This window comes from Antechinus flavipes, chromosome 4, assembly GCF_016432865.1.
Source record: "Antechinus flavipes isolate AdamAnt ecotype Samford, QLD, Australia chromosome 4, AdamAnt_v2, whole genome shotgun sequence".
Lineage (NCBI taxonomy): Eukaryota > Metazoa > Chordata > Mammalia > Dasyuromorphia > Dasyuridae > Antechinus > Antechinus flavipes.
Genome location: NC_067401.1, coordinates 89,837,045 through 89,862,128, shown reverse-complemented (window position 1 = coordinate 89,862,128; position 25,084 = coordinate 89,837,045). Strand labels below are relative to the sequence as shown.

The following is a 25,084-nucleotide window of genomic DNA, read 5'->3' as shown; positions in this document are numbered from 1 at the left end:
AGGAAATGAGATTTTAAGAGGCTACATAATTCACTTAGCCACATAGATAGTATGTAGTACAATCAGCATTTGAACTCAGGTCTTTTTAAATCAACTTCTCTACTTCTGATATCACAGATTTTATATAAGTTCCAAGTATTTTCACAATTCTGTCTTTTCAAACTTAGTATTAGAAAAGCAATGGAAATGGTACAGAGAACAAACACATTTTCAAGATACTGTCTTCTTTGTTCTTGATTTTAGATTTAAATTTAGATTTCTTGAATTTAGAGTTCTTGATACAGAATTAAAAAAAAACCTCCTAATTCAATAATTTAGTTTTAAAATTCTGTATCAAGAACTCTAAATTCTTACCTATATTTATTCCTGATTTCTTTCTTTTTTTGTTTTCATTCCTCATTTAAAATTATGGAACTTATTGATGTGCTATGTACTCCTAAATATCCCACACAATTTTGTATTTCATACAGCATAGGATCACTTTTCTTTTTCTCATAATTATTGAGAACTGTTTGTTATCTTTGAAAATTTATTTCTCAGTATTTCTCTTGAACCTAGAAATTTCTTTGGTAATTTATCTGTATGAATTTTGGAGTTTCACTGACATCTTTTCTCTTGAAATCTTTAGTGTTTCAGATTTCATTTTGTATTCCCCTGTACTAGATTTCTGGTACCTTTCTCTTTGATATTGGGTATGCCTCCAAAGTAATCTTGATCAACCATCTTGATGATGCTGTCCAAAAATTAAGCTTTTGTAAAACTAATATTTTCCCAGGTAAGTTCTTTAGCTTCAACAAATCAAACTCTATATTCTCTCAGGAATTAAATGTGAATATCACACAAAGAGAAAATAATAGAGACTCGTGATGGTTACAAGTAGGCAGTATTTTATAGTAAATAAGAACAAATGAATGAGAACTAGAGTAAAAATCGTCAAAGAATTAACTTATTGAAAAACAAGATGGTCTTATCACATAGTAAAAGCAAAAGATAATACACAGATAATTCAATAGTTCCACTGGTATCTTCCCAATGTATAAAGAAATGGAAAAATAGTAGACTATTATAGAGAACTTTGGGGAAGACATGATTAAAAGATACACAGGAGGTATGCCTGGGTTGGTTGACGTCTGCATTGGAAGAAGGGGCATCCACATCAAAGAGACCAATGATACTCTTTAAAATTTAAATTAATAGAGGCAACTGAAGCCAGATGATAGAATACCAATAGAGATTTTTATAAAAAGAGATCACGTTGCTGTCAAAAGAGTGCCGGACCCCAGCTGCCTGCTAAAAACAAAACAAAACAAACAAACAAAAAAGAATACTGGAATTGGAATTAGAAATTCAAATATTAACCCTACCACTTATTGCCTCTTGTTTTTGTTTTTGTTTTTGTTTTGCCATTTTTTGTCTGCTGTTGGACAAGTCAGTTTACATCTCCAAGTCTCTATTCATATGTGATGGGATGGAGTTTGACTGGATGACCTGTAAGCCCCCTTCACGTTCCAAATTTATAATCCTATCAGTAGATGTTATTATTCAGGCAAAAATTTTAATCAATAAATTTAAGACAATGGAGTAATAAAATTAAGAGATTATTATAATATGTAGCATATATGCCAGATTTAAGATCATAGAAGTAAACAAGATTTAGCTGATAATTTTCCAGTTATTTGGGACTTATCACCACTGAGTAACAGAAGTTGGGTGGTAATAAAGGTTGTAGTAATTGAGAAAAAGTGAACTCAAAGTGTCACTGGATTCATCAATGTATATCTTTCTTGAAATTTATTTAAGACAAATGCAGGGTAAAAAGAGTTAAAAAAAACAGAAAAAGAAAAAAAAATAAGAGAGGATTCAAAATATGAGACAATAAATTTCCATTTCAAGAAAGCCTATATAATAAATACTACACAGTGTTCAGAACTGTCCATCTTTGCTTTCTTGTAGGTTTTCTTCAGCTCTTTGCTATATAGTTTTTACTTTATTCTATTTTTCCCATTTCCTTCCCCCCTGCCTTTACTATCACCAAGAAGGCTCCAATTAAATATGGATAGATTTATATACATACAAACACATACATGCATTATATATAATATATACATATACATACACAATGATATCTATTGTCACACACACACGTGTGTGTGTGTGTGTATATATGTATGTATGTCTGTATATACATATACACTAATACATCAATGTAAGACCATACTATGCTTTTTGTCTTCTGTTTCTCTGACAGTATATAACAATCATTCTTCATAAATCCTGTTCTTTCCATGTTATTCTAAATCAGCTGATATATCATTTCCTATCCAATAATAGTATTCTAATCTTATTCTATCTAGTTATATTAATAGTCTAAAACAATACTGATTAATAATCCTGCCATATTAATAGGCCTATTTTTCCTCTTTTAAATGAATTATTTTAGCCTTGATTTTGCCTGAGATTGATATTTACTATCCCTGCTTTTTTCTAATAGATTCTATTTCTCATCATTATTATTATGTTTGTGTTTATCTCATATCTCCTATCCCTGCTGATTATTTTGCTTTACTTCTATCTGCTACCTTGACTTGGTATTACTTAATCTACTCAAGCTCCAAGATCTGTCTCTTATTCTCTCCTCCATCCTTTCTCTCCTGTTCTCTATTGATCCCATTCTCATTGATCTATATACCTTATCCCATTTGTATTAATGTACACATTTTTCTATGTCTTATTATCCTTTTCCATTTTCCTTTTATTTCTTAATAAATGTAGAAGACTTTCATACCTTTGTATGTATCCCTCTTTTACCCATTCTTGATGTGAGTAGGATTTCAGAACTATCAGCCTTCCTTCCTCATTTAATTTCTCCATGTTAGTTCTTATTTTCATACCTCAATTTTATACATTTTTTTACCCTTTCCTAGTTTTGCTTTTTAAAAATCATATTAGATTCAGCACAACCCTTACTTTCTTTTGAATTACTCAATTACTAGTGACATCTTAAACATATTGTTTATATTTCCATGTATATGGATTCCATATATATGAGGATCACTGTTCTGCCCCACTTCTTATTTGTTTTTTCTCTGTTACTCTTGAGATGCAAATTTTTTCTTGCTTGTGGGGGAAATATGGAGAACTTGGAATTTTCTGACTTACTCCATCATCTTCCTAGAATCCTCTCCCAAAAAAATGAATATCTTGAAGTCTCTAGTGATAATTTCAGGAGAAAAGAAGCAGAGAAAAAATGGGAGCTATATGTGAATTCAATAAGCAAAACAAAAGTGTCATTGATAATAATAGATAATAAAGATGGTTATGTAGAATGGACTTCAAAAGATTTATTGCATAATGGAAGTAGGATGGGGATCCAAACATCACATTGCAGAACAAGAAGTGGAACCTTCTTCTGCTTCATTGAAGAAAATAGGAAAAAGGTAAAGAAAGCATAGCTATAAAAATATTCTCATCTCGACCAAACCAGGCTTTAGTTAAGGCAAGAATATGAGAAAATTGCTTGAGGCAAAGATTAAGGTTATATGAAAGATACATTATAATGCAGAAGAGGATGAATGAAAGAGAACCAATATGCTTGTTTTGTTTATTTAACCTTAGAGAAGTATTTTTTCTTCCTGGCAGCAGCCTATTTTCCAGGAATTCTAAAAATTTTAGAAGGCTTTTTTCATCACAGAAAAGAGTAACAAATTCTCCTCTCCAAACTAATGGAGTTAAAAATTTTCTAATATTATTGTATCATACAAATGAAACTTTGGTTAGATTGCAAGTACTTCTCATGTGCACACTCATTGCAAGACTTCAGGTTTCCTCTTATAAAGAAGTTATTCCACTCAGTATAGCAGTGTTATGCAGTATCTAGCATGCCAGGCATACCTCACAGACATGGTTGGGCCACTAAAACAAAGATTTATCTTGGCTCTAAAAGTACATTTAGCAAACACCAACTGTAATTTTGTTAATTTTTCCCCCTGAAGCTCAGATCTCTAAATATCCTTTGGGGTGAGTTTTAGGTTGATTCTTTCACAGCCTTGGAAGGAGAGAACACTATATCTGGGGAAAAGTCTTGCAAAGTGCCAAGTTATTAATGAAATATATTTCAATTTTGCCTTTTATTTGGATCACAGATTTGAAGTAGTTTTTTTTTCCTGTTTTGGCTTAGTGAAACTTACCAAAACTTTTTAAGAGATGGGGCAGGTATGTAAGCATCATTTTCCAGATAGAGATATGCACGGAGAAATTTGAACTGAGTTGTTTAAGATCAGCTCCCCTCCTTCCCCCCCAAAAAAGTAGGGAGCTAATAGGATGCCAATTTTGCATAATTGATGTTATAGGTTTCCTTTTTGATATCTTACAATCACAGTGAAATGCCTCTTAGGCTTAAAGGAACTTAACTTCCCTTATCCATTCAACTTTGTCCATGCTACATCTTATATCCATCCATTTATCTCCACTCACGTAGCCTTTGCCCTAGTTCAGGAAGCTTTTTCATTTATTTAGACTATTGTAACTCACAATTAGATTTTGCTTCTAATTTTTTCCTCCTCTAATCTATTCATTATACATCTGCCAAATTAATTTGTAAAATACAGTTCTTACCATGTTCAAAGCTCTTTCTTCAACACAAATACTTAAAAATTTTTATTTTTTTCCTTATATCTCTAGGATAAGATACAGAATCTGTATTCTAACGACACCTAATGCTCTACAATTTACTTGCTACCTATTTTTTCTAGTCTTCTTTCAAAATACTGCCTTTTATAAACTTCATTCTGGTATAATGGGACTGGTAGGTATTCTCTATACATAATATTCTATTTTAGCTGTGTGTTTTTGCAAGGGTGGTCCAGCATGCCTGGAATGCTGTCTCTTATCACCTCCAGCTTGTTTGAATCATATTTTTCTTAAAAATAAAGAATCAATGACTTCTTTGTCTGATAGGAAATGTTTTTTAATACTCTCTTCCCTCAAATAGTTAACTGCCTCTTTTCCTCTTCAAATGGTTTTGTTACTTATGTGTATGTTGCATTCCTTCTAAACAGAATACTATATATAGCAGACATATTATCATTATAAATGTTTATTACATTGAATTATATAACAACATGAAACAGGAGGCTTAAAAGTAACAAATAAATAAAAGTAAATAAATGCAGTAATAAAAGTTCTGTTACTGTTATAATCACTTATGATATAGGTATTCTTATGGGGACTCTGTAGTTAATCAAGCTCAGGGCAAGCCAATAACTTGTATATACTTACACTCTCCACTTATTGACCCCCAAAAGTAGAAAAATGATCCACATTTGCTTAATTAAATCCTTCTTTCATTTTTGTCATCTATTCACTCTTTTTTTAAATAACTTTTTATTGATAGAACTCATGCCAGGGTAATTTTTTACAACATTATCCCTTGCATTCACTTCTGTTCTGATTTTTCCCCTCTCTCCCTCCACCCCGTCCCCCAGATCGCAAGCAATCTTTTACATATTGAACAGGTTACAGTATGTTCTGGATACAATATACGTGTGCAGAACCGAACAGTTTTCTTGTTGCACAGGGAGAATTGAATTCAGAAGGTATAAATAATCCGGGAAGAAAAACAAGAATGCAAGCAGTTTATATTCATCTCCCAGTGTTCTTTCTTTGGGTGTAGCTGCTTCTGCCCATCTTTGATCAATTGAAACTGAATTAGCTCTCTTTATCGAAGAGATCTACTTCCATCAGAATACATCCTCAAACAGTATCATTGTTGAGGTATATAATGATCTCCTGGTTCTGCTCATTTCACTTAGCATCAGTTCACGTAAGTCTCACCAGTCCTCTCTGTATTCATCCTGCTGGTCATTCCTTACAGAACAATAATATTCCATAACATTCATATACCACAATTTTTCTCAACCATTCTCCAATTGATGGGCATCCATTCATTTTCCAGCTTCTAGCCACTACAAACAGGGCTGCCACAAACATTTTGGCACATACGGGTCCCTTTCTCTTCTTTAGTATCTCTTTGGGATATAAGCGCAGTAGAAACACTGCTGAATCAAAGGGTATGCACAGTTTGATAACTTTTTGAGCATAGTTCCAAATTGCTCTCCAGAATGGCTGGATGTGTTCACAATTCCACCAACAATGTATCAGTGTCCCTGTTTTCCCACATCCCCTCCAACATTCCACATTATCTTTCCCTGTCACTCTAGCCAATCTGACAGGTGTGTAGTGGTATCTCAGAGTTGTCTTAATTTGCATTTCTCTGATTAATAATGATTTGGAGCATATTTTCATATGTCTATAAATAGTTTCAATTTCTTCATCTGAGAATTGTCTGTTCATATCCTTTGACCATTTATCAATTGGGGAATGGTTTGATTTCTTATAAATTAGAGTCAATTCTCTATATATTTTGGAAATGAGGCCTTTATCAGAACCTTTGATTGTAAAAATGTTTTCCCAATTTATTGTTTCCCTTCTAATCTTATCTGCATTTGTTTTGTTTGTACAAAAACTTTTTTTTTGTACAAAAACTTTTCAATTTGATATAGTCAAAATTTTCTATTTTGTGGTCAATAGTGATCTCTAGTTCTTTGGTCATAAATTCCTCCCTCTTCTACAGGTCTGAGAAATAAACTATCCTATGCTCTTCCAATTTATTTATAATCTCATTCTTTATGCCTAGGTCATGAACCCATTTTGACCTTATCTTGGTGTACGGTGTTAAGTGTGGGTCAATGCCTAGTTTCTGCCATACTAATTTCCAATTTTCCCAGCAATTTTTGTCAAATAGTGCATTCTTATCCCAGAAACTGGGGTCTTTGGGTTTGTCAAACACTATATTATTAAAGTTATTGGCTGTTTTGTCCTTTGAACCTAACCTATTCCATTGATCAACTAGTCTGTTTCTTAGCCAATACCAGATGGTTTTAGTAACTGCTGCTTTATAATATAATTTTAGATCTGGTACAGCTAGGCCACCTTCATTTGATTTTTTTTTCATTAATTCCCTTGAAATTCTTGACCTTTTGTTTTTCCATATGAACTTTGTTGTTATTTTTTCTAGTTCATCAAAGTAATTTTTGGGGAGTCTGATTGGTATGGCACTAAATAAATAGATTGATTTGGGTAGTATTGTCATCTTTATTATATTTGCTCTCCCAATCCAAGAGAATTTAATATTTTTCCATTTGGTTAGATCAGACTTAATTTGTGTGGAAAGTGTTTTGTAGTTTTGCTCATAAAGTTTCTGATTTTCCCTTGGCAGATAGATTCCTAAATATTTTATACAATCAGTAGTTACTTTAAATGGAATTTCTTTTTGTAACTCTGTTGGGTTTTGTTAGTGATATATAAGAATGCTGATGACTTATGTGGGTTTATTTTATACCCTGCAACTTTGCTGAAGGTGTGGATTATTTCTAATAACTTTTTAGTAGAGTCTCTGGGGATCTATTCACTCTTTTTAAAATTTCCAATAATATTTAAAAGAGGCAGCTGAATAGTGCAGTAGATAATGTTGGACCGAGAGTCAGAAAGATTCATCTTCCTGAGTTCAACTCTGATTTCAAATACTTCCTAGTTGTGTGATCCTGAGCCAGTCATTTAATCTTGTTTTCCTGACTTTTCTCATCTGTAAAATGAGCTAGAGAAGGTAATGGTCAACCACTCCAATACATTTGCCAAGAAAACCACAAATGATATCATGAAGAATCAGACATGACTGAAATCATTAACTCACAAAATATCTAATTTATACAATTTAACATCACAGAGATTTTACTTCCCAGCAAATCCCACTAAAACTATGATTTCTAGAACCATACTATTTCTGGAAATATCTTCTATGCCCACATACATTTAGAGATATGTTGTATGTTTGCCATATCTTAGAAAGATGTTTTTCTATGCTTTATTATATATAGTAGCTTCTAGAGAAGAAAGAAACAATATTTTATTATTTATTCTGCACTGTGTATAAAGAGATTAAGAGACAGTCTCTTCTATTATAAATGCCAATTTAATTAGCATTTGGACTATCACTTACAGCAATCTAGAACCTCTCTGAAAAATGTGGTCATTTTGGGAACAACACTTTAAGAGTCATGTATGGAGCCACTAGGTGGCTCAGTGAATCTCTATTCAGCCCTAAAATCAGGAAATCCTGAGTTCAAATGTGGCTTCAAACATTTAATACTTCCTAGTTAATACTCCTGGGCAAATAACTGAACCCCAATTGCCTCAGCAAAAAAGACATATCATTGATGAAAAGTCTCAATGCTCTAAAATGCTAAGACAGGGCCATTCCTCAATACTTGAAGAGTCATCTCCCTCTGGTATATTAAGGGAACACACTCTAGGTACTTTATAAACTGTTTTAAAGTATGCATGTACCTGAGGATTAATCTCTTTAAAAATATTTTCTATTTACTTTATTAAATATTTAACAATTACAATTTTTTAGAATTAACATTCACTTTTTTATTAAAGCTTTTTTATTTTCAAAACATATGTATAAATCTGGAATTATGCCCCAAAAGTTATCAAATTACGCATGCCCTTTGATCCAGCAGAGATATTAAAGAAGGGAAAGGGACCTGTATGTGCCAAATTGTTTGTGGCAGCCCTGTTTGTAGTGGCTAGAAACTGGAAAATGAATGGACACCCATAAATTGGAGAATGATTGGATAAATTGTGGTATATGAATGTTATGGAATATTATTATTCTGTAAGAAATGACCAGCAAGATGAATACAGAGAGGCTTGGAAAGACTTACATGAACTGATGCTGAATAAAATGAGCAGACCCAGGAGATCATTATACATTTCAACAATAATACTGTATGTGGATGTATTCTAATGGATATCTTTGACAAAGAGAAGGTCTAATTCAGTTCCAATTGATCCAATGATGGACAGAATCAGCTACATCCAGAGAAGGAACCATTGGGAAATTAGTGTGAACTGTTTGCATTTTTGTTTTTCTTCCCAGGTTATTTTTACCTTCTGAATCCAATTCTTCTTATGCAACAAGAGAACTGTATGGTTCTGTGCACATATATTGTATCTAGGATATACTATAACATATTTAACATGTATAAGACTACCTGCCATCTAGCGGAGGGAAGGGAAAAGTCGGAACAGAAGTGAGTGCAAGGGATAATGTAAAAAATTACTTATGCATATGTTCTGTCAATAAAAAGTTATAATAATAAAAAAGGAAAAAAACATATGCATGGATAATTTTTCAACATTGACTCTTGCAAAACTTTGTGTTCCAATATCTCCCTCATTTCTTCCTCCCCCTGCCCATGGCAAGTGGTCTAATATGTAACATTCACTTTTTAAGATTTTGAGTTCCAATAGATTTTAAGCAGAATTTTCATGCAGCTGGATTTATATATAAGTGAATATTAATTGGGAGCCAGGAGAAAGAACTTATAGAAGCACTGAATGATTCATTCCATTTCCAGTTTGGGTAACAGAAGATTGAGTGAAAACTTGTTTTGTTTTGTTTTGTTCTTTATAGATTTGTAGGCCTTTGAAGTTAAAGGCTGGTGACTAAAAATTTGAGAAGGGAAAAAAAATGGGAGAAGATGAAAGGAATGAGAATAAGAATACAAAGAAAAGGACATAAGAAGGAGAAGTAAAAAGGAGAAAGGAGAAGAGGTAAAAGGTAAAGGAAAAGGAGAAAAAGAAAGAGGAGAAGAAAAAGCAGGCAAAAAATATAGAATAAGAATAAGATAGGGAGGAAAAACAGAAAAGGAGAAGGAAGCAGGGAAAGGAGGAGATAAATGCGATTGAGCTTAACAGAAACAAAAAAAAATACTTGAACTGAAGGAGAAAATCTAAATTGAAGGAGGAGGAGAGACCTGACTGAAATTCAAGAGTGCTAAAATGGGCCCCACATAAATTTTCCAAGGAAATTACCCACAAGAGACACTAGTCAGACAAAGGACAGAGAAGCTTGCTTTCTTAAATTCTGAAGAACAAGAAGAATTTTGTGGTAACCACAGAGAGAACATAATTTTTATGTCTTTTTACAATAGAAAAATAATTACCATCTATGCTAAAAATGTAAATTAGCTTCCCTATTTGGAGCAAATATAAAAAGAATACCTCTCTATTTTTGATTACTCAGGAGAAGTAAGTGTTCTTAACAAAAAAAAAAAAAAAAAAGAAGAAGATTTTTATGGAAAAAAAATAGAAAAGCAATTTGATGACTCAGGGGAGAATCATGTCTTTCCCAGATGACTAGAGGGTGGCAGAATATGATCTATTTGTATCTAATGGTAACCATGTCTGGAGGGGGTGGGAATGTATATGATAACTTTATGATATATTTAAAAGGAATAGCAAGTTGTATTTTAAAAGATTTTCACATTTATAGCAACTCTTTTTTTTTGTGGTGACAAGGAATTGAAAATGGAGTACCTACCATCAATTGGGGAAGATATGAATAAGTTATGGCATATGAAAGTAGTGAAATGTTATTGTTCTAAAAGAAATGATGAGCAAGCCTGGAAAGACTTACATGAACTGATGCTGAGTTAATAGTGTAGAACCTGAAGAACATTCTATACAGTAAAAGCAAGATTATATGATGATCAGTTGTGAGAGATGTAGTTTTTCTCAACAATACAATGATCTAAGACAGTTCTAATACACTTGGGATAGAAAATGCCATCCACATACAGAAAGAGAAATAAGAAGTCAGAATGCAGATCAAAGCTTATTATTTTTACCTTTTTTTTAAAAAAATGCTTTTTTCTCATTTTTTTCCCTTTTATTCTGAGTTTGTTTTGATTTCACATGTTTAACCTGTATCAGATTGCTTGCTATGTGTGTGTATAGGGTGGGGCATATAAAGGAGGGAGGGAGAAAAAATTTGGAATTGAATCTTACAAAAATGAATGTTGAAAACCATGTTTACATGTAATTAGAAAAATTAAACACTCAAAGAAATGAAAAATAACATTTTGAGCTCTAAATTCTCTCCCACTCCAATCTCTTCTTTCTAACCCATTGATATAATAAGGAATATGATATTGGGTTATGCATATGAAATCATGTAAAACATTTCTATGTAAGCCCTGTTCCAAAAAAAAAAAAAAAACACATAGAGAAAAAAATGAAAATAAAGTGAAAAGAATCGGCTTTAATTTAAATTCAAGTCGATAGCATTTTTTTATCATGGAATTGTGTTGGATCATTTTATTAATTAGAATAGCTAAGATCACTTCAATTTATAAGTTCTTATACATTTTTTGAAGTTTTTCTGAAATCATCCTACTAATCCTTTCCTGAAAGCACAATAACAATCCATAAAATTTATATACTATAATTTGTTCAGCCATCCCCCAATTTCTACTTCTTTGTCACTATGGAAAAGAACTACTATAAATATTTTTGAACAAATGGGACCTTTTAAAATTTTCTTTGATGTCTAGTAGTAGAATTACTGAGTTAAATGATATACAAAATTTTATATATCTTTAGATGTAGTACCAAATTATTCTACAGAATCGAGTTATACACCACCACTAGCAGCACATTAGTGTTCCAATTTTCCCACTTTTCCTCTAACATTTTCTTTTCTGTTGTTAGCCAATTTGATAGGTATGAGATGGTACCTCAGAGTTGTTTTAATTTGCATTTTTCCTAATTAATGGTGATTTAGAACTTTTTTCATATGATTATATATCTCTGATTTATTCATCTAAAAACTATTTGTTTTTATTCTTAAACATTTAGCAATTATAAATTTGGCTCAGTTTTCTGTTTTTTAAGAAAGAAAGATTTCATCAGAAAAACTTGATATAAAATATTTTCCTAAGACACCTGCTTTCTTTTTAATTTTGGCTACATTGGTTTTGTTTGTGCAAAATCTTTTTAACTTAATGTGATCAAAATTATTTGTTTTACTTCTTGTGATCCTCTATCTCTTGCTTGATCATAAATGTTTCCTTATCCATAGAACTGACAGATTCTTTGCTAATTTATTTATATCACCTCTTATCTCTAAATCATTTACCCATTTTATCTAATTTTCATAAGGTATGAGATATTGGTCTATTCCTATTCTTTGCCAAACTTCTTTTCAAATTTCCTGACATTTTTTTTTTTATAAATGGTGTACTTGACCCAAGAGTTTGGATCTTTGGATTCATCAAACACTAGATTACCATAGTAATTTATTACTGTGTATCATGTATATAATTCCTCTGATCTATCACTCTGTTTCTTAGTCTTTATCAGATTGTTTTGATGATTTTAACTTTGCAATATAGTTTGATATCTGGAAATTCAATGCTATCTTCCTTAACATTTTTTATTTGATTCCCCTTATGTACTTTTTTTACTGTTGTTCTTCCAAATGAATTTTTCTATTATTATGTTTTCTAGCTCTAGAAAATATGTATTCTGTAAATTTTTGATAGTTTACTAAATAAGAAAATTATTTTAAGTAGTATTGTCATTATTATATTGGTTTAGCCTATACACAAACAATTAATATTTCTTGTAATATTTAAATCTGATTTTATTTGTGTGAAAAGTATTTTGTAAAGTATTCATATATTTCCTTGACATATATTTCCTCAACTATTTTAAGATGATTCTCTCAGGTACTCTATACTGTCATATCTACAATGATAGTTTTGTTTTCCTAATGTTTATTTTTTTCCCCTTCTTTTATTGCTACACATGGTATTTCTACTACAATATTGACAATGGACATTCTTGCTTCAACCTTGATCTTATTGGGAAAGTTTCAAGTTTATGTTCTAATAGGGGGTTGATGTTTTTGAAAGGGCCATTTACAGTTAAAAAAAATTTATATTTCTTATTCTATCCATTTACATTTCTCCAAAGATTTGTCATCTCTAATTTTTATAAAATTATGTTCTTCTCCTTATGATATTTCTTATTTAATTTATTCTTAAATTTTTCTAGTTCTGAAAGAGGAAAATAAATATCACCTTCTAAAATGATTTATTATGTGTTTCCTCCTGCTATTCATTTTACTTTGCCTTCTATAATTTTGAATAATTTTGAATTTGAATAAATTTGAATATTTAGTATATATATATGCATTATATATATATTTAGTTTTGATAAAATTTTATAGTCTATGGTACCTTTTAGCAAAATATAATTGGTATTCTTATCTGTTTTAACTAGGCCTATTTTTTGCTTTTAATTTGTCTAAAATCATAATTATTGCCCAGGCCTTTTATACTTCAGCTGAAGCATAATAGATTCTGCTGTAGCCCAATATTTTAATTCTGTTTATATCTGTCTATTTTAAGTGTGTTTCTTGTAAACAACAAATTATTGGATTCTGTTTAGTTCTGGTTTTCTCATCAGATTTGAACTCAGGTCCTCCTGACTGCAGAGCTGTTGTTCTATTCACTGTGACAACTAGCAGAGCCTTATAAATGAGCTCTTAAAAGTTAAAAGCAATACACAGACATAAGGTATTGGTGTTGTCATTATTACTGTCAGCATTATTTATATGAGGCTTGAGAATTTGGGTGATGACAACTTACTTAACCTCAAACTTCTGTGCTCCCAGAGTCAGTCCAAGAATAATAATCTTCATTAGCAATCCAACATTGCCAAATGAAGACAATCAATGCCAAATTTATTGGGAGTAAAGTTCAGTTAAGTGAACAAGTGAACAAGAAGACACCCCAAAGGGAGGGCAAGAGGTAGTATATTGTTTAAACCACTACTGCTATTTCAATTCTCATTCATCTCAGATATTAGTGGAGGCATTAGTATCCTGAAAACAATAATCTTGGGTATAGCAGGGATCATAAGCTGTCCAGCTGTTAGATATGATACCATTTGGATTTTTTATCTCTATGGGCTTACATAATACTGCTCGCTCCTGATTCTTTTCCTACTTTGGACAATTCACACTTCTTCATCTTCTTCCTTTTTCCAAGGTTCTTTCTTCATCTCTCTTCTTAGTAGTTTTATCTCTTCTGATGGTATTCACTTCTTCATTATTTAAATATCTATAGTACACAGAGGTATATAAAATAAGGAAGGAAAATACATCTTTATTCTCTCCTTAGAGTACCAGTCCTGAATTTTCTCATTTCTACTTAAAAAAACTGTCTCTGTATATCCTGTCATACTTCAAACTCAATATGTATACAACTGAACTCAACATCTCTGTCCTTTCAAACAATTCTTCCAGCTTATTTATCAGAATTATAGGTTTAGAAGGGATCTTAGAGGCTGTCATATAGTCCTTAACTGAACAAGAATCCTGTCCACAATATAAACTATAAGTAGTTATCCTTATTTTTCCTGAAGACTTGTAGTGAAAGGGAAACTACTATGTTTGATGAAAGCATCCTTTTCATTTTTTACAACCATTTTGAATTGAATATCAGTTAGAAGTTTTTTGTTTTTTTTTTTTGTTTTTGTTTTTGTTTTTTTTTTTTTTTTTTACATCAAGTCTATAGTTTCCTCTATGTAATATCTATCTGTTATACAGTAAGTGGCAGGTCTGAAATCAGGAACACTCATCTTCCTGAGATCAAATCTGGCCTCAGATACTTACTAGATGTGTGACCATTTGCCTCAGTTTTCTCATCTGTAAAATGAGCTGAAGTTGAAAATGGCAAACTACTTTAGTATTTTTGTCAAGAAAATCGCAAAAGTGATTACAAAAAGTCAGACACATGGTTGCAAATAAGTGAGCAACACCTTCTATGTATTATGTATTATATCTAATATTGCTCTTTGGAACCAAGAAAACTAAGCCCTCTTTCACATGACAGAACACTTGAAGGCAATTATTATGTTCCTCCTAGTTCCTTTCTTCAAGGTAAAACCTTTCAATTGATACTCAAATGGAATGATCTCAAGATTTTTTACTTTCTGTTGCCCTCTTCTGTATATTTATTTATCTAGGTTCTTCCTAAAATGTTGTGGCTAGAACTAAGAACAATACTTTATATGTTGTCTGAGTTGGACCGAGAATAGAAGGACTCTCTTTAGTTCTGTTGATGACACCACTAACTTCTGAGCTCACTAATTTCAAATCCTTTGAGTCACCTTCCCTTTCCATAATTCCTTATATATCCTTTCAGTTGCCAAATACTTTCTATATGCTCCCTCTATAATATCTTTAGTAATTCTGACCATTTCTATAGAGTCCATCCAAAATCAGGTCCTCATCTTCCTTGGCATCTTAAGTGATCATGTTTCTCTTTTCTAGAAAATCATGTAAAGACTATTCCCAATTGCTTTCCAAATGAAATTTAAACTCCTTATCCTGTCATTCTTGTAGATTCTGGTTCCTATATGCCATGTCCAGTCTCATCTCATATCCCATTCATTCTTGTATTCAATATTCTGCATTTCTCTGTATTCTCCACTGACACCCTTTGTTCTGCCATCTTGATCTTTCTTCATACCATCTCCTAGGACTGAAATGTCTGAGGCCATATTTGATCTCAGGAAGATGAATGTTTCTGACTTTATACCTGCCACCTAGCTGTATAACAGATAGATATTACATAGAGGGAACAATAGACTTGATGTAAAGAAAAACTTCTAATGAACATTCAAATCAAAATGGCTGTTAGAAATGAAAAGCACTCTCTCATCAAACATGGCAGTTTCCCTTTCACTATAAGTCTTCAGGAAAAATTCTCTTTATCCTTTTCCCAAACATTTACCTGTTAAATTACCTCCCTCCCTCAAGGACCAACCAGTCCCATCACTCACAAAAATCATCTCTAACACTCCTCCCCATTTAAACTAATCTCCCTCTTAAGAGTTAAATAATTTACCCAAGGTCACATTGTGTTGTTCATTCTTTGTTCTTGAAGAGAACTAATAATTTCCTTTGGATGATTTCCTGCCTTGCATGTGCATTGGACTTAAGTCAGAATGGTGCGGTTGTTAACCTTGTTCTCTCCTCCAGAGTTGTTAAAGTCCAGTGGGAAGACAAAGGTTAAGAGAACTGCTAGTGGCAAAGAATACTCCAAGATCACATAGAAATTACAGTGGCATGGGTGGAATTATAAGATTCTTAAAGACAGCTTCTCTTTTATTTCATTTCTTCATCTCTTGGACTCTTTACCATTAAGTTGTCTGAGAGAGAAAATTAACCAATAATCCATTCCTCCTTCTACATAAACCTGAGGGTGTCTGAAGCATAACCTTAATCTAGATTTAGATATGTGATATTAGCTGTGTTTTTATCTATAAATATATTAATGGTGGATTTTGTTTGGGGATTTTATTTTTGCATGAAAATAAATCCCTCATATATAGTGAAATGATTTGAATGGAACCGATGCTATGCTACATTGTCTCTTTTATGGTTTGTTAACTGCTATGAGAATACTAGAACCCTTAAGGTGTAAATAAAGTAGTCCATCATTTTAACAGAACAAAAAATACCATTCTATCCTAATATCATTTTAAGACTCACTGATTTTCTGTTGCCTAGAGGGAAGTGGTTGGTAAAAGAGTAGTCTTTGTGCTTTTTAGCAAATTATGGACAATCCCTGAAGGCCGTTTAAATAATGAAGGGGGGGGAGCTTTATTTTCCTTTGTTGGAGCAATAAAATTTGTTACACTTAATATAAGTTTCTTTTGGGGGTGGAAGAAGGAGGTAAAAATAAGGAAGATGATTTAGGATTCCAAAAATTGCAATTGCTTGTGGAAGGTTTTTACTGAAAATAAATCTTCTCTCTTGGGACCTTAGTTTGTTCTGAAGAATAATATTACAAAATCCAATGTTGCACAATAAAAAAGGCAAAAGCAAGGGAAGATTGATGATGATGATTCTTGGCAGTTCATTTAAACTGGTATGTTCACTTGGCTTATTTTTAATACTGAGATGCTTTATGTCCCTGTTTCTGCCTATATGAACTAAATTGAGTTAAACATGTACAATCCTAGCTCTCTACAAAAATCCTCATTCAGGGTACTATCAGGCAAGATAGGGAAATGGGAGCGTAGGGAGAAAAGAACAAAACAAAGATACTCAGAGGTCTTTGCAGACACATTCAGGAGACAGTCTGATCAAAATGAACTGTAAGCCAAATGAGAGGCCCATCTGATCTTAGATATATTTAAAATAAATGACTTCCCAAGATCCCTTGCTCTTGGGGCCCTAGCAGAAATATAGCAATGCTTGGATTAGTCTGATCTGCCACGTTAACAGCAGAATGAGAGAGGGAGGAACTTGGTCTCAAGGCCCCTTTGGCATCAGAATCAGTGGGAGAGGAAATTAATAAATAGTCTATTCCTCCCTGCACATAGACCTAGGGGCCCCACAAAGCATAAGCATGATTCAGATTTAGATGTGTGATAGCTATATTTATAACTATAGATGTATTAGTGGTACGGTTTGTTTGGGATTTTATTTTTTATAGATGATAAGTTTGATGTTTTTTCCTTCATCATTTATCACACTTTTTTAGTCATGAAATATTATTGCTTGAGTGCTGGCATGTGTGTGGTGCATGTTAATTTCATTTGTGATATGAGTGAAAACTATTTTCTTTCCTTTTCCTTATGTATCAAATGAAGTGAGAAAGAATCTCTTGGAATGGACCATTTAAATTTTATATTAGAAGGAACAAAAAAAAAATTACTAAACAGGAATGGATAAAACACCTTTTAGAAGACCACCACCATCATCATCATAGCTAGCATTTATATAGCACTTTAAGGTCTGCAAAGTGCTTTGTATATGTTAACTCAATTTAATCTTTATGCAACCCTTTGAGGGTAGGGTTATTATAATTCCCACTTTGCATATGAGGCTCATAGAGGTCAACTAACTTATCCAGAGCTAGTAAGTGTGTGGCGTAGTATGGTTCATATTCATGTCTTGCGGCCTCTTAAGTCTGCTCTTCTCTCCATTGTAGCACCTAACTGCATGTCACAATTCAAAAGTTTTGTTACCAGAAGGACCTATACTTTCTGTTTCCTCTTCATTTACATGAAATAGAAATCTCTCTGTACTTTTCTTTTTAAATGTCTATTTTTAAATGTCTAACTTTTATTCATTTTAAATGTCTAATTACATTAAGCTATGAGTCGCAAAAAAGGTAAAGAAGTTTCCCAGGTCCTATCCTGAAGCAAATAAAAGACGTGACTTGACAGATGTCCTATACAATAAAATGTTTCTCCAATAAACACCAGGCAAGTTGTCCTCCTCAGAATTAGAAAGGTAACCAGGTAGGCCACCTGGAAGAAAAACAGGATTTAAAGCCATTTGCCTTATATGTCTTCAGGATGCCAGTTTAAAGGGAGGACTTAAGAGTCTGGTAAATGGATAAAGAAGGATGCTATTTTCATTCATTCAATATACTTTTAAGTACCTATTTCACAACAAGTACTGTGCTAATGTTGATAATAAAGGACAAAATAAAGTTGTTTTTTTTTTTTTACTTTAAAAGCTAATATCTTATTAGAGAAATGTGCTTTATTATTTTTGTTTGATTTTTAGAGTATATATAAATCTAAATATGAATTCAAAATACTGAACATGGGATCCTAACATATGTTGGACGTTAGGTAGAAAGTTAGAATTGACTTTAGTGTATTGGGGCAAGATATTTCCCTCAGCATCATATATATATATATATATATATATATACACATACATATATATATATATATATATATATAACTCTTATCTTCCTAATTCCTAATGAGTCTTCCTAATTCCAAGATAAATAACTCTATCCACTGTACCACTCAGCTGCTCTCTTGAAATCCATAGAAGATATTTAATGTACCATTCTATTAATTCATAAACACTTCTTTTGTAAGGATGTGTACACATATGCATACACACACACATATATACATAAACATATCTTAAATACTAGTAATCATTTAATTCTCAGATCAATCTTGATCCCCTAATTAATTTACATAAGTATAATCCTTGTTACAAAACTAGCTATTAAAATAAGAATAATGTAACAAAGATAAACTGTGAAAGACAAGAAGAGAGGCTCCTATATAAAGATAGGAAGTAGAAATAGCCAATGCAAAGGCAGAAAGATGGCACTGAAGTAAATCACATTTAAATATCTGACCTCTTCCTACATAGAAAACATTATAGAAAACATTATCAGACCCCAGATTTTCTAATTATGTAATTTTAGTGACTCTAACTTCAGTTTGGACCCCACCAAATGCTTTTAATGCTTTTTTATCTAAGTATTTTATTTATTCAATACTACATTGCTTTTTGGATGAGACACCAGTGGGTTCTTTGCTTCTGTCCTAGATGGGAATCTTTTAAATAGTAGGACCAATTTCTACTTAGTTTGAATAGAAGGATATAGCATCAAATGTAATAAGGAATTTGAAATATTTTGTTGATAGCAAATGTTCAGCTTTTGAATGAATACATTTGCTAATACATTATATGCAAATATGTTAGTAGGTGATATAAATTAACACCTATCACACCAGAATGATATTCACTCCATAAAAAATGATACTTTGTCAGGAAAGCTATGGTTAGAGATTTAATATTTGTGGCAAGATAAATCTATTATGATCCAGTATGTAAGAAACTGAATAAACATTGCCTGTGATATTTTGTTTCTCATCTGGAAATTGGTGAAGTGGATATTGTATATTGATATAAACATATTTCATACATATAATATGTATGAAAAATCATTTAGTAACACCATTACAATATATGATAAGCATTGTGCTAAGCCCTGGGGACACACCAACACAAGACACTTCCCATCCTCCAGAAACCCTTCCCAGTGACTTGGGAAGGATATTTTGGTTACATAAGTTAGAAGGATGATTAGTAGAGCCATTGGACAGGAGACCAACAATAAATCCTTTCCAGGAGAAATGATAGTATTTATTTGATTTTAGCTTTAGAATTGGAAAGAGGATAGGCAGGTGGAGAGTTGACTAACTACTGTAGCATATTGTCTAATAAAAAGTTGGCTGAGGTTTGAGGTTCTTGGTTTGTTATAAATCATCAAAATTATTTTGGTTTTATGAATTGTATGGAGGAGAAATGTTTTCCCCTATTTTTCTCAAATTGACTTTAAATCCTAATACTGGATTATTTTTGTAAGTTTCACAAAAAAACCTTTATTTTGATAATTCCATATAAGTAGGAGTAGTAGTCAGGAGATGGAAGATGCTTTGTGGCTGTCACCTTCCTCCTCTATCCAAATTTCTGACATCAGAATGTAGCAGAGCTACTGTTGGTATTTGAAGTGTTTTAGTTTTCTTGGTGGTAAAAAACAAAACAAAACAAAACAAAACTATGCATGAATGAAATCAGTGTTTGGATGAAGAAAGAATACCTCATATTGAAAAGTAATAGAAATGTTGCTACTTTTGTGTGTGTAAAATATGTGTGTGTATTTTGACAGCTTTTTGGAAACTACAGCTTATTTCTTCATGAAACCAAAAATGGGAGAGAAGGAAGTGTCCCCACATGTTTTCTTCAGCCTCTGGCATGAATTCAGTTCTGACTTTAAAGATTTCTGGAAAAAAGAGAACAAACTTATTCTCCAAGAAAGGTAGGTTGTTTTCATTTGAACAAAGACATTTTAAAACTGGTGTTTTATTAGGTGTGACATCACTAAGTTTGCCAGTTTTTATAGATTTGAAAGCTGAATGATTCTTTACAAGGGATAGACTAAGAGGGCTGCTGAGAATTGCCAAAAGGTAGAGCTTAGAAAGGCCAGCAGATAGGAAAAGCTAGGATGCTGATGTACAAACACTGAAATGAAGAGTGTCCTGGATCATAATCTATGGGGGCAGAGGAATGTTCCTACAATGAATTAACTGGGAGAAGGAATTAAGTTTAGATGAAAAACACTGGTGGAATTTGATAGTAAGAGATAAACTCTGTTTTCTACAAAGCAATGCAGAAAGATTTTAGGGAGCATTATCTGCCACTTTTTGCTTTGCCAGTATCACCATCAAATTTTACATTTTAGAATTAGTCTGAAGATTGTAAAAAGCATCATTGGATATAATTTTATAATTTTGAGACCTTTTGTATGGTACAATATTTCTTAGAGTAACTCTTTGAGGAGGATGGAGAACAAAGAAAGGGATTCTGTATGAACATATGAAATAAAATGCAGGTCAGTGAGTTTATGAAATCGCTGAGGAGCCTTCTGTTCACATGAAGCCTTATTCAATATTGAGTCATGAAGAAACCTAGACCTCCCAGTATTATATCCAGAAATAACTGTGTCTTGTGGGAAGAAGCAAGGGAAATCTAATATGCCCTATACAACCAAACCAAAATACCAAACCACTTAGTGTGCTTTCTAACAACTCTTTACCAGCAGTGGCTTTGTCTGAGATCTCTAGAAAACTTGCAGCATACCAATGGACTTTACTCATCAGTACTACAAAATTCTCCAATTCTTTGAAACAGCAATAATCCACTTAGTTTTGATTTGTAAGGAGACTTTAAAGCATCACTTTGCATCAGTTGGTACATGCAATGGAGATATTGTGTTTTTTTTTTTTTTTGTCACAGAACGCATCTTATACTTTTATGTGTGATAATATATTACTTTCAAACAAAAATAAATGTGAAAAAATAATTGGGATGGACTGCTGAAGTCATGTAAAAGAAAAAAACAACTTTAAAATCTAAACCGATGCATGAATATGCTGATAGAGTTTTAATTACAAGGTTATATAGATGAGATAGAAAAGGTCAGTTAGGAGTTCTGACTAAAAGTAATCATAATAATTTGAATTATTCAACATTTCCTAACAGGATTAGAAGTCACAAGGCATAGGGGAAAATAGATTCATAAAAATTATGATCAGATAAAAGAATTTCAGTATTTGTGGAAGTAGAAGTGGGATTCTTGTGGAAAATGACAAGATTAATATTATGAGTATCTCTATGTATAGCTGAAGTGCATTAAAGAAGCTGGATTTGGGAAATGACTAAATTAAAGAATTGGGACTAAATTAGAATTGGGAATTCTAATTAAAGAAGTAGAAATCTGAGAGATCACCTATATATCTTCATATATGTCATATATAAGTAGATGTGTATATACATATGAATATGTGTATAGACATACATATATATTGTACATATACATAGATAAAGAAATCCCCTATTACAAGATTTCAGGAGATGGGAAGGACAAAATAATTAAAAACATTGAACTCATTGAGGAAGAAAAGAGAATATCCTAAATGTAGATAAGTAATCACTACATAAATCTAAATTGAATAATAAATTCATATAGCAAACTTCAAAGGGAAGAAGATACAGTTTTACCTTGCTCCCTATGGAAGAAGACATTGCTGGGAAGAATGATAGAGGTAGAAGGGGTATCGTTCAGAGTCTAGGATGCACTGGAAAGGGCTAAGACACACTGACAAAGAAAGTCAGAAGGCAAGTGGCCCTAGTCTTGACCTAGAATTAAACTGTGAGTGGGCCATAAGAGACGTGGAGAAGTTGAGAGTCTCTAGTTCATATGGGAAAATTGAATCATGGACAGATAAAACTTTTCATTGTCAACATTACAAATAGGAAAAAAAAATGTTTTTAGTATTTCCAGGATTCACATTCTTTATTTCTCATATGATCTTCATGCCACAATAACCACTCCCGGAGCTTCTCCTAAATGCAATACCCTTATGACCTCTAGAGATCCATATCAAAATATCAGGAAAGAGGTTGAAAATCATTATGGTGAAGGTGAATGCATTGAAGAGTCAGAAATGCTTCTGATCCTACCAAATAGTGCATACAACATGCATGACACTGGAATATAATGGCAAAACTTAACAATTTTTCTGCCTTACAAGGATTTTCATTTTTCTAGGGGGAAAATATATAAAGATAAGACAAGATCATTTGAGAAGGGAAAGAGCACTAACAAGTGGTAGAGTCTGTAAAGTTCTCATTAGGCGAGGCCAGCTTAACTTTGCTTTGAAGGAAGTTAGGGATTCTGAGGAGTCGAGATAAGGAAGAAGTATATTCCAAGCTTGAGGGCCAGCCTGGAAATAGTTGGGAAATTAATTAGGTTATATTCTAGAGATCAAATAGGAATATTTTCATTTTAAGAAGGATCAAAGTCTGAAGCTAAAGGAATTAAGTTTTCATAGTAGAGTTTCAGATATTAGCTAGAGGTTGGAAATACAGTTTTTGTTATTGCTCGTTTAGCATTTCCAAAATCTTTGAAATTACCCCATCAGAATAATCACCTAAGCTTTCTCTTTGACATGTATGTCAGCTTATTTTCCATTTCAGGGAAAAGACTAAGAATCCTAAATTTCCTGTGAAAAGCTACTTAGTACTAGCTATAATTCAGACATAATTAATATATGCTTCATTAGAAAGAACTTCAAGTATGATATTTTCTATCAATAATAGTTTAATATTTTATGAAATCTTACAATATTGCTATGCGAACAGCTTTCCTCAGGTTGCCTACTTACTATTTCATTTTAAGTGACTTTCTTGGATGTTTCTTTCTGGGATTGACATGCTGATAGGCTTGCCACAGTCTTTAAAATCCCCATTTTTTCAGTACCTGAATTGCAGGTTTCTTGGGAGCTTTCCTAAGAGCATTAGTTTGAGCCAGGCAGGAGAAAGCTGGAGGAATATGCCTCTGCATGTTGACTTTGTCCTCCGATAATTTACAATCTCTACCAACTCTTGGCAAGATATTTAACCTTTGCCTGCCTCAGTTTCTTCAACTATAAAATGGGTACTGTCATGAGGATCAGATGAGATAATATTTGTAAAACACATAGCACATTTCCTGGCACATACTTAATAAATGCTTTCCCTTCTGCCCCAACACCCTCCTTGTAATATGTTGCTAATTTTGATCGCTTCATTAACCAGCTGCTGTGAGATAGAAAACCATAGGGCTGAAGTCATACTTTTTCAAAATTTTTCCCTTTGTTGTAAACTCCACAAATATTTTCTGTATTTGACAATTAGAAGAGCTTTTCTATAAACTTCTTAATCTCTTGGACCTTTTTAATAACACTGTCAGACCCCAATCGATAAGCATAGAACTGTATGACTAACAGGAAAAGTAAGTCTGTTCTACAGTTTAATCTTCCTTTTCTATTCATTAAATTCATTTTTCAAGTCACTAGGAACATCTCTATGACCTTTTTCCACCTTTACAATTTTTTATTGTTTATCTCTCTCTTCCTTTCTACTAAGTTATAAGCTTCTTAATATCAGAGACTATATCTAAAACTTCTTCATATACTTTAATATACCTCACATAGTCTCTTGCCCATGATAAAAATTCACCACATGTTTATTAACTTAATAAAGTCACAAAGCTATTTTATATTTTTACATATATTTACATGTGAAAAATGTAGGGCAACATTATTATTACACCTAGTTTAGAGATGAGAAAAGTAAGACTATACAAGTTTAAAGGATTGTATATGATCACATTGTTGTTGTTAGTCTTTCATACTCAAAGAAGATCAATGACATCATGATGTTGGGGACAAGGTACAATGTTTTTGACAAAGGCTGTAAGTCATCAATACAAGCTTGGAAGGCTCTACCACAGGTTGGGCACAAATAGTCCATTTGAATATTTGGAAGGGAGAGGTCTCTGAATTTGTGAATCTCACATAATTGAACTTTATGCTACTGCAATTCTTCTTTGTTCATAGAGCAGTGTAACTAAGCTGGGCAATCCTATGCAATCATTTTTCATGTCTTGCAATCAATATTGAGATCACAAAGTTAATAGGTATCTGAAGTAGGATTGGCAAGCACAATTCTCAGCAGTTGTAGTAAAGTTATTGATTTATCTGAAAGTATCAATTTGTTCACAGAATGAAATAATTTTCATTTGGTTCAGTAATTTTTCAGTCATGTCTGACTCTTCCTGATCTTTTGGGGGTTTTCTTGACAAAGTAACTGGAGTGTTTTATCATTTCCTTCTCTAGCTCATTTTGCAGATGAGGACACTGAGCTAGCAGGTTAAGTGACTTGCCCAAGGTCATATAATTAATAAATATCTGAGGCCAGAGTTTGTCAAGAGATAGCCATGACTTCACA

At 32.5% G+C, this 25,084-nt stretch overlaps 1 protein-coding gene across 2 annotated transcripts in view; it reads left to right on the top strand.

Annotated features, from left to right (window-relative positions):
- FMN2 (formin 2) overlaps nucleotides 1–25,084 on the top strand; it is a 446,111-nt gene that overhangs the window by 379,580 nt on the left and 41,447 nt on the right. For both annotated transcript variants that reach the window (XM_051993530.1, XM_051993529.1), the window contains one exon: nucleotides 20,421–20,570. In XM_051993530.1, the coding sequence (XP_051849490.1) occupies nucleotides 20,421–20,570 (150 nt within the window). The remainder of the gene's footprint in view (nucleotides 1–20,420; nucleotides 20,571–25,084) is intronic.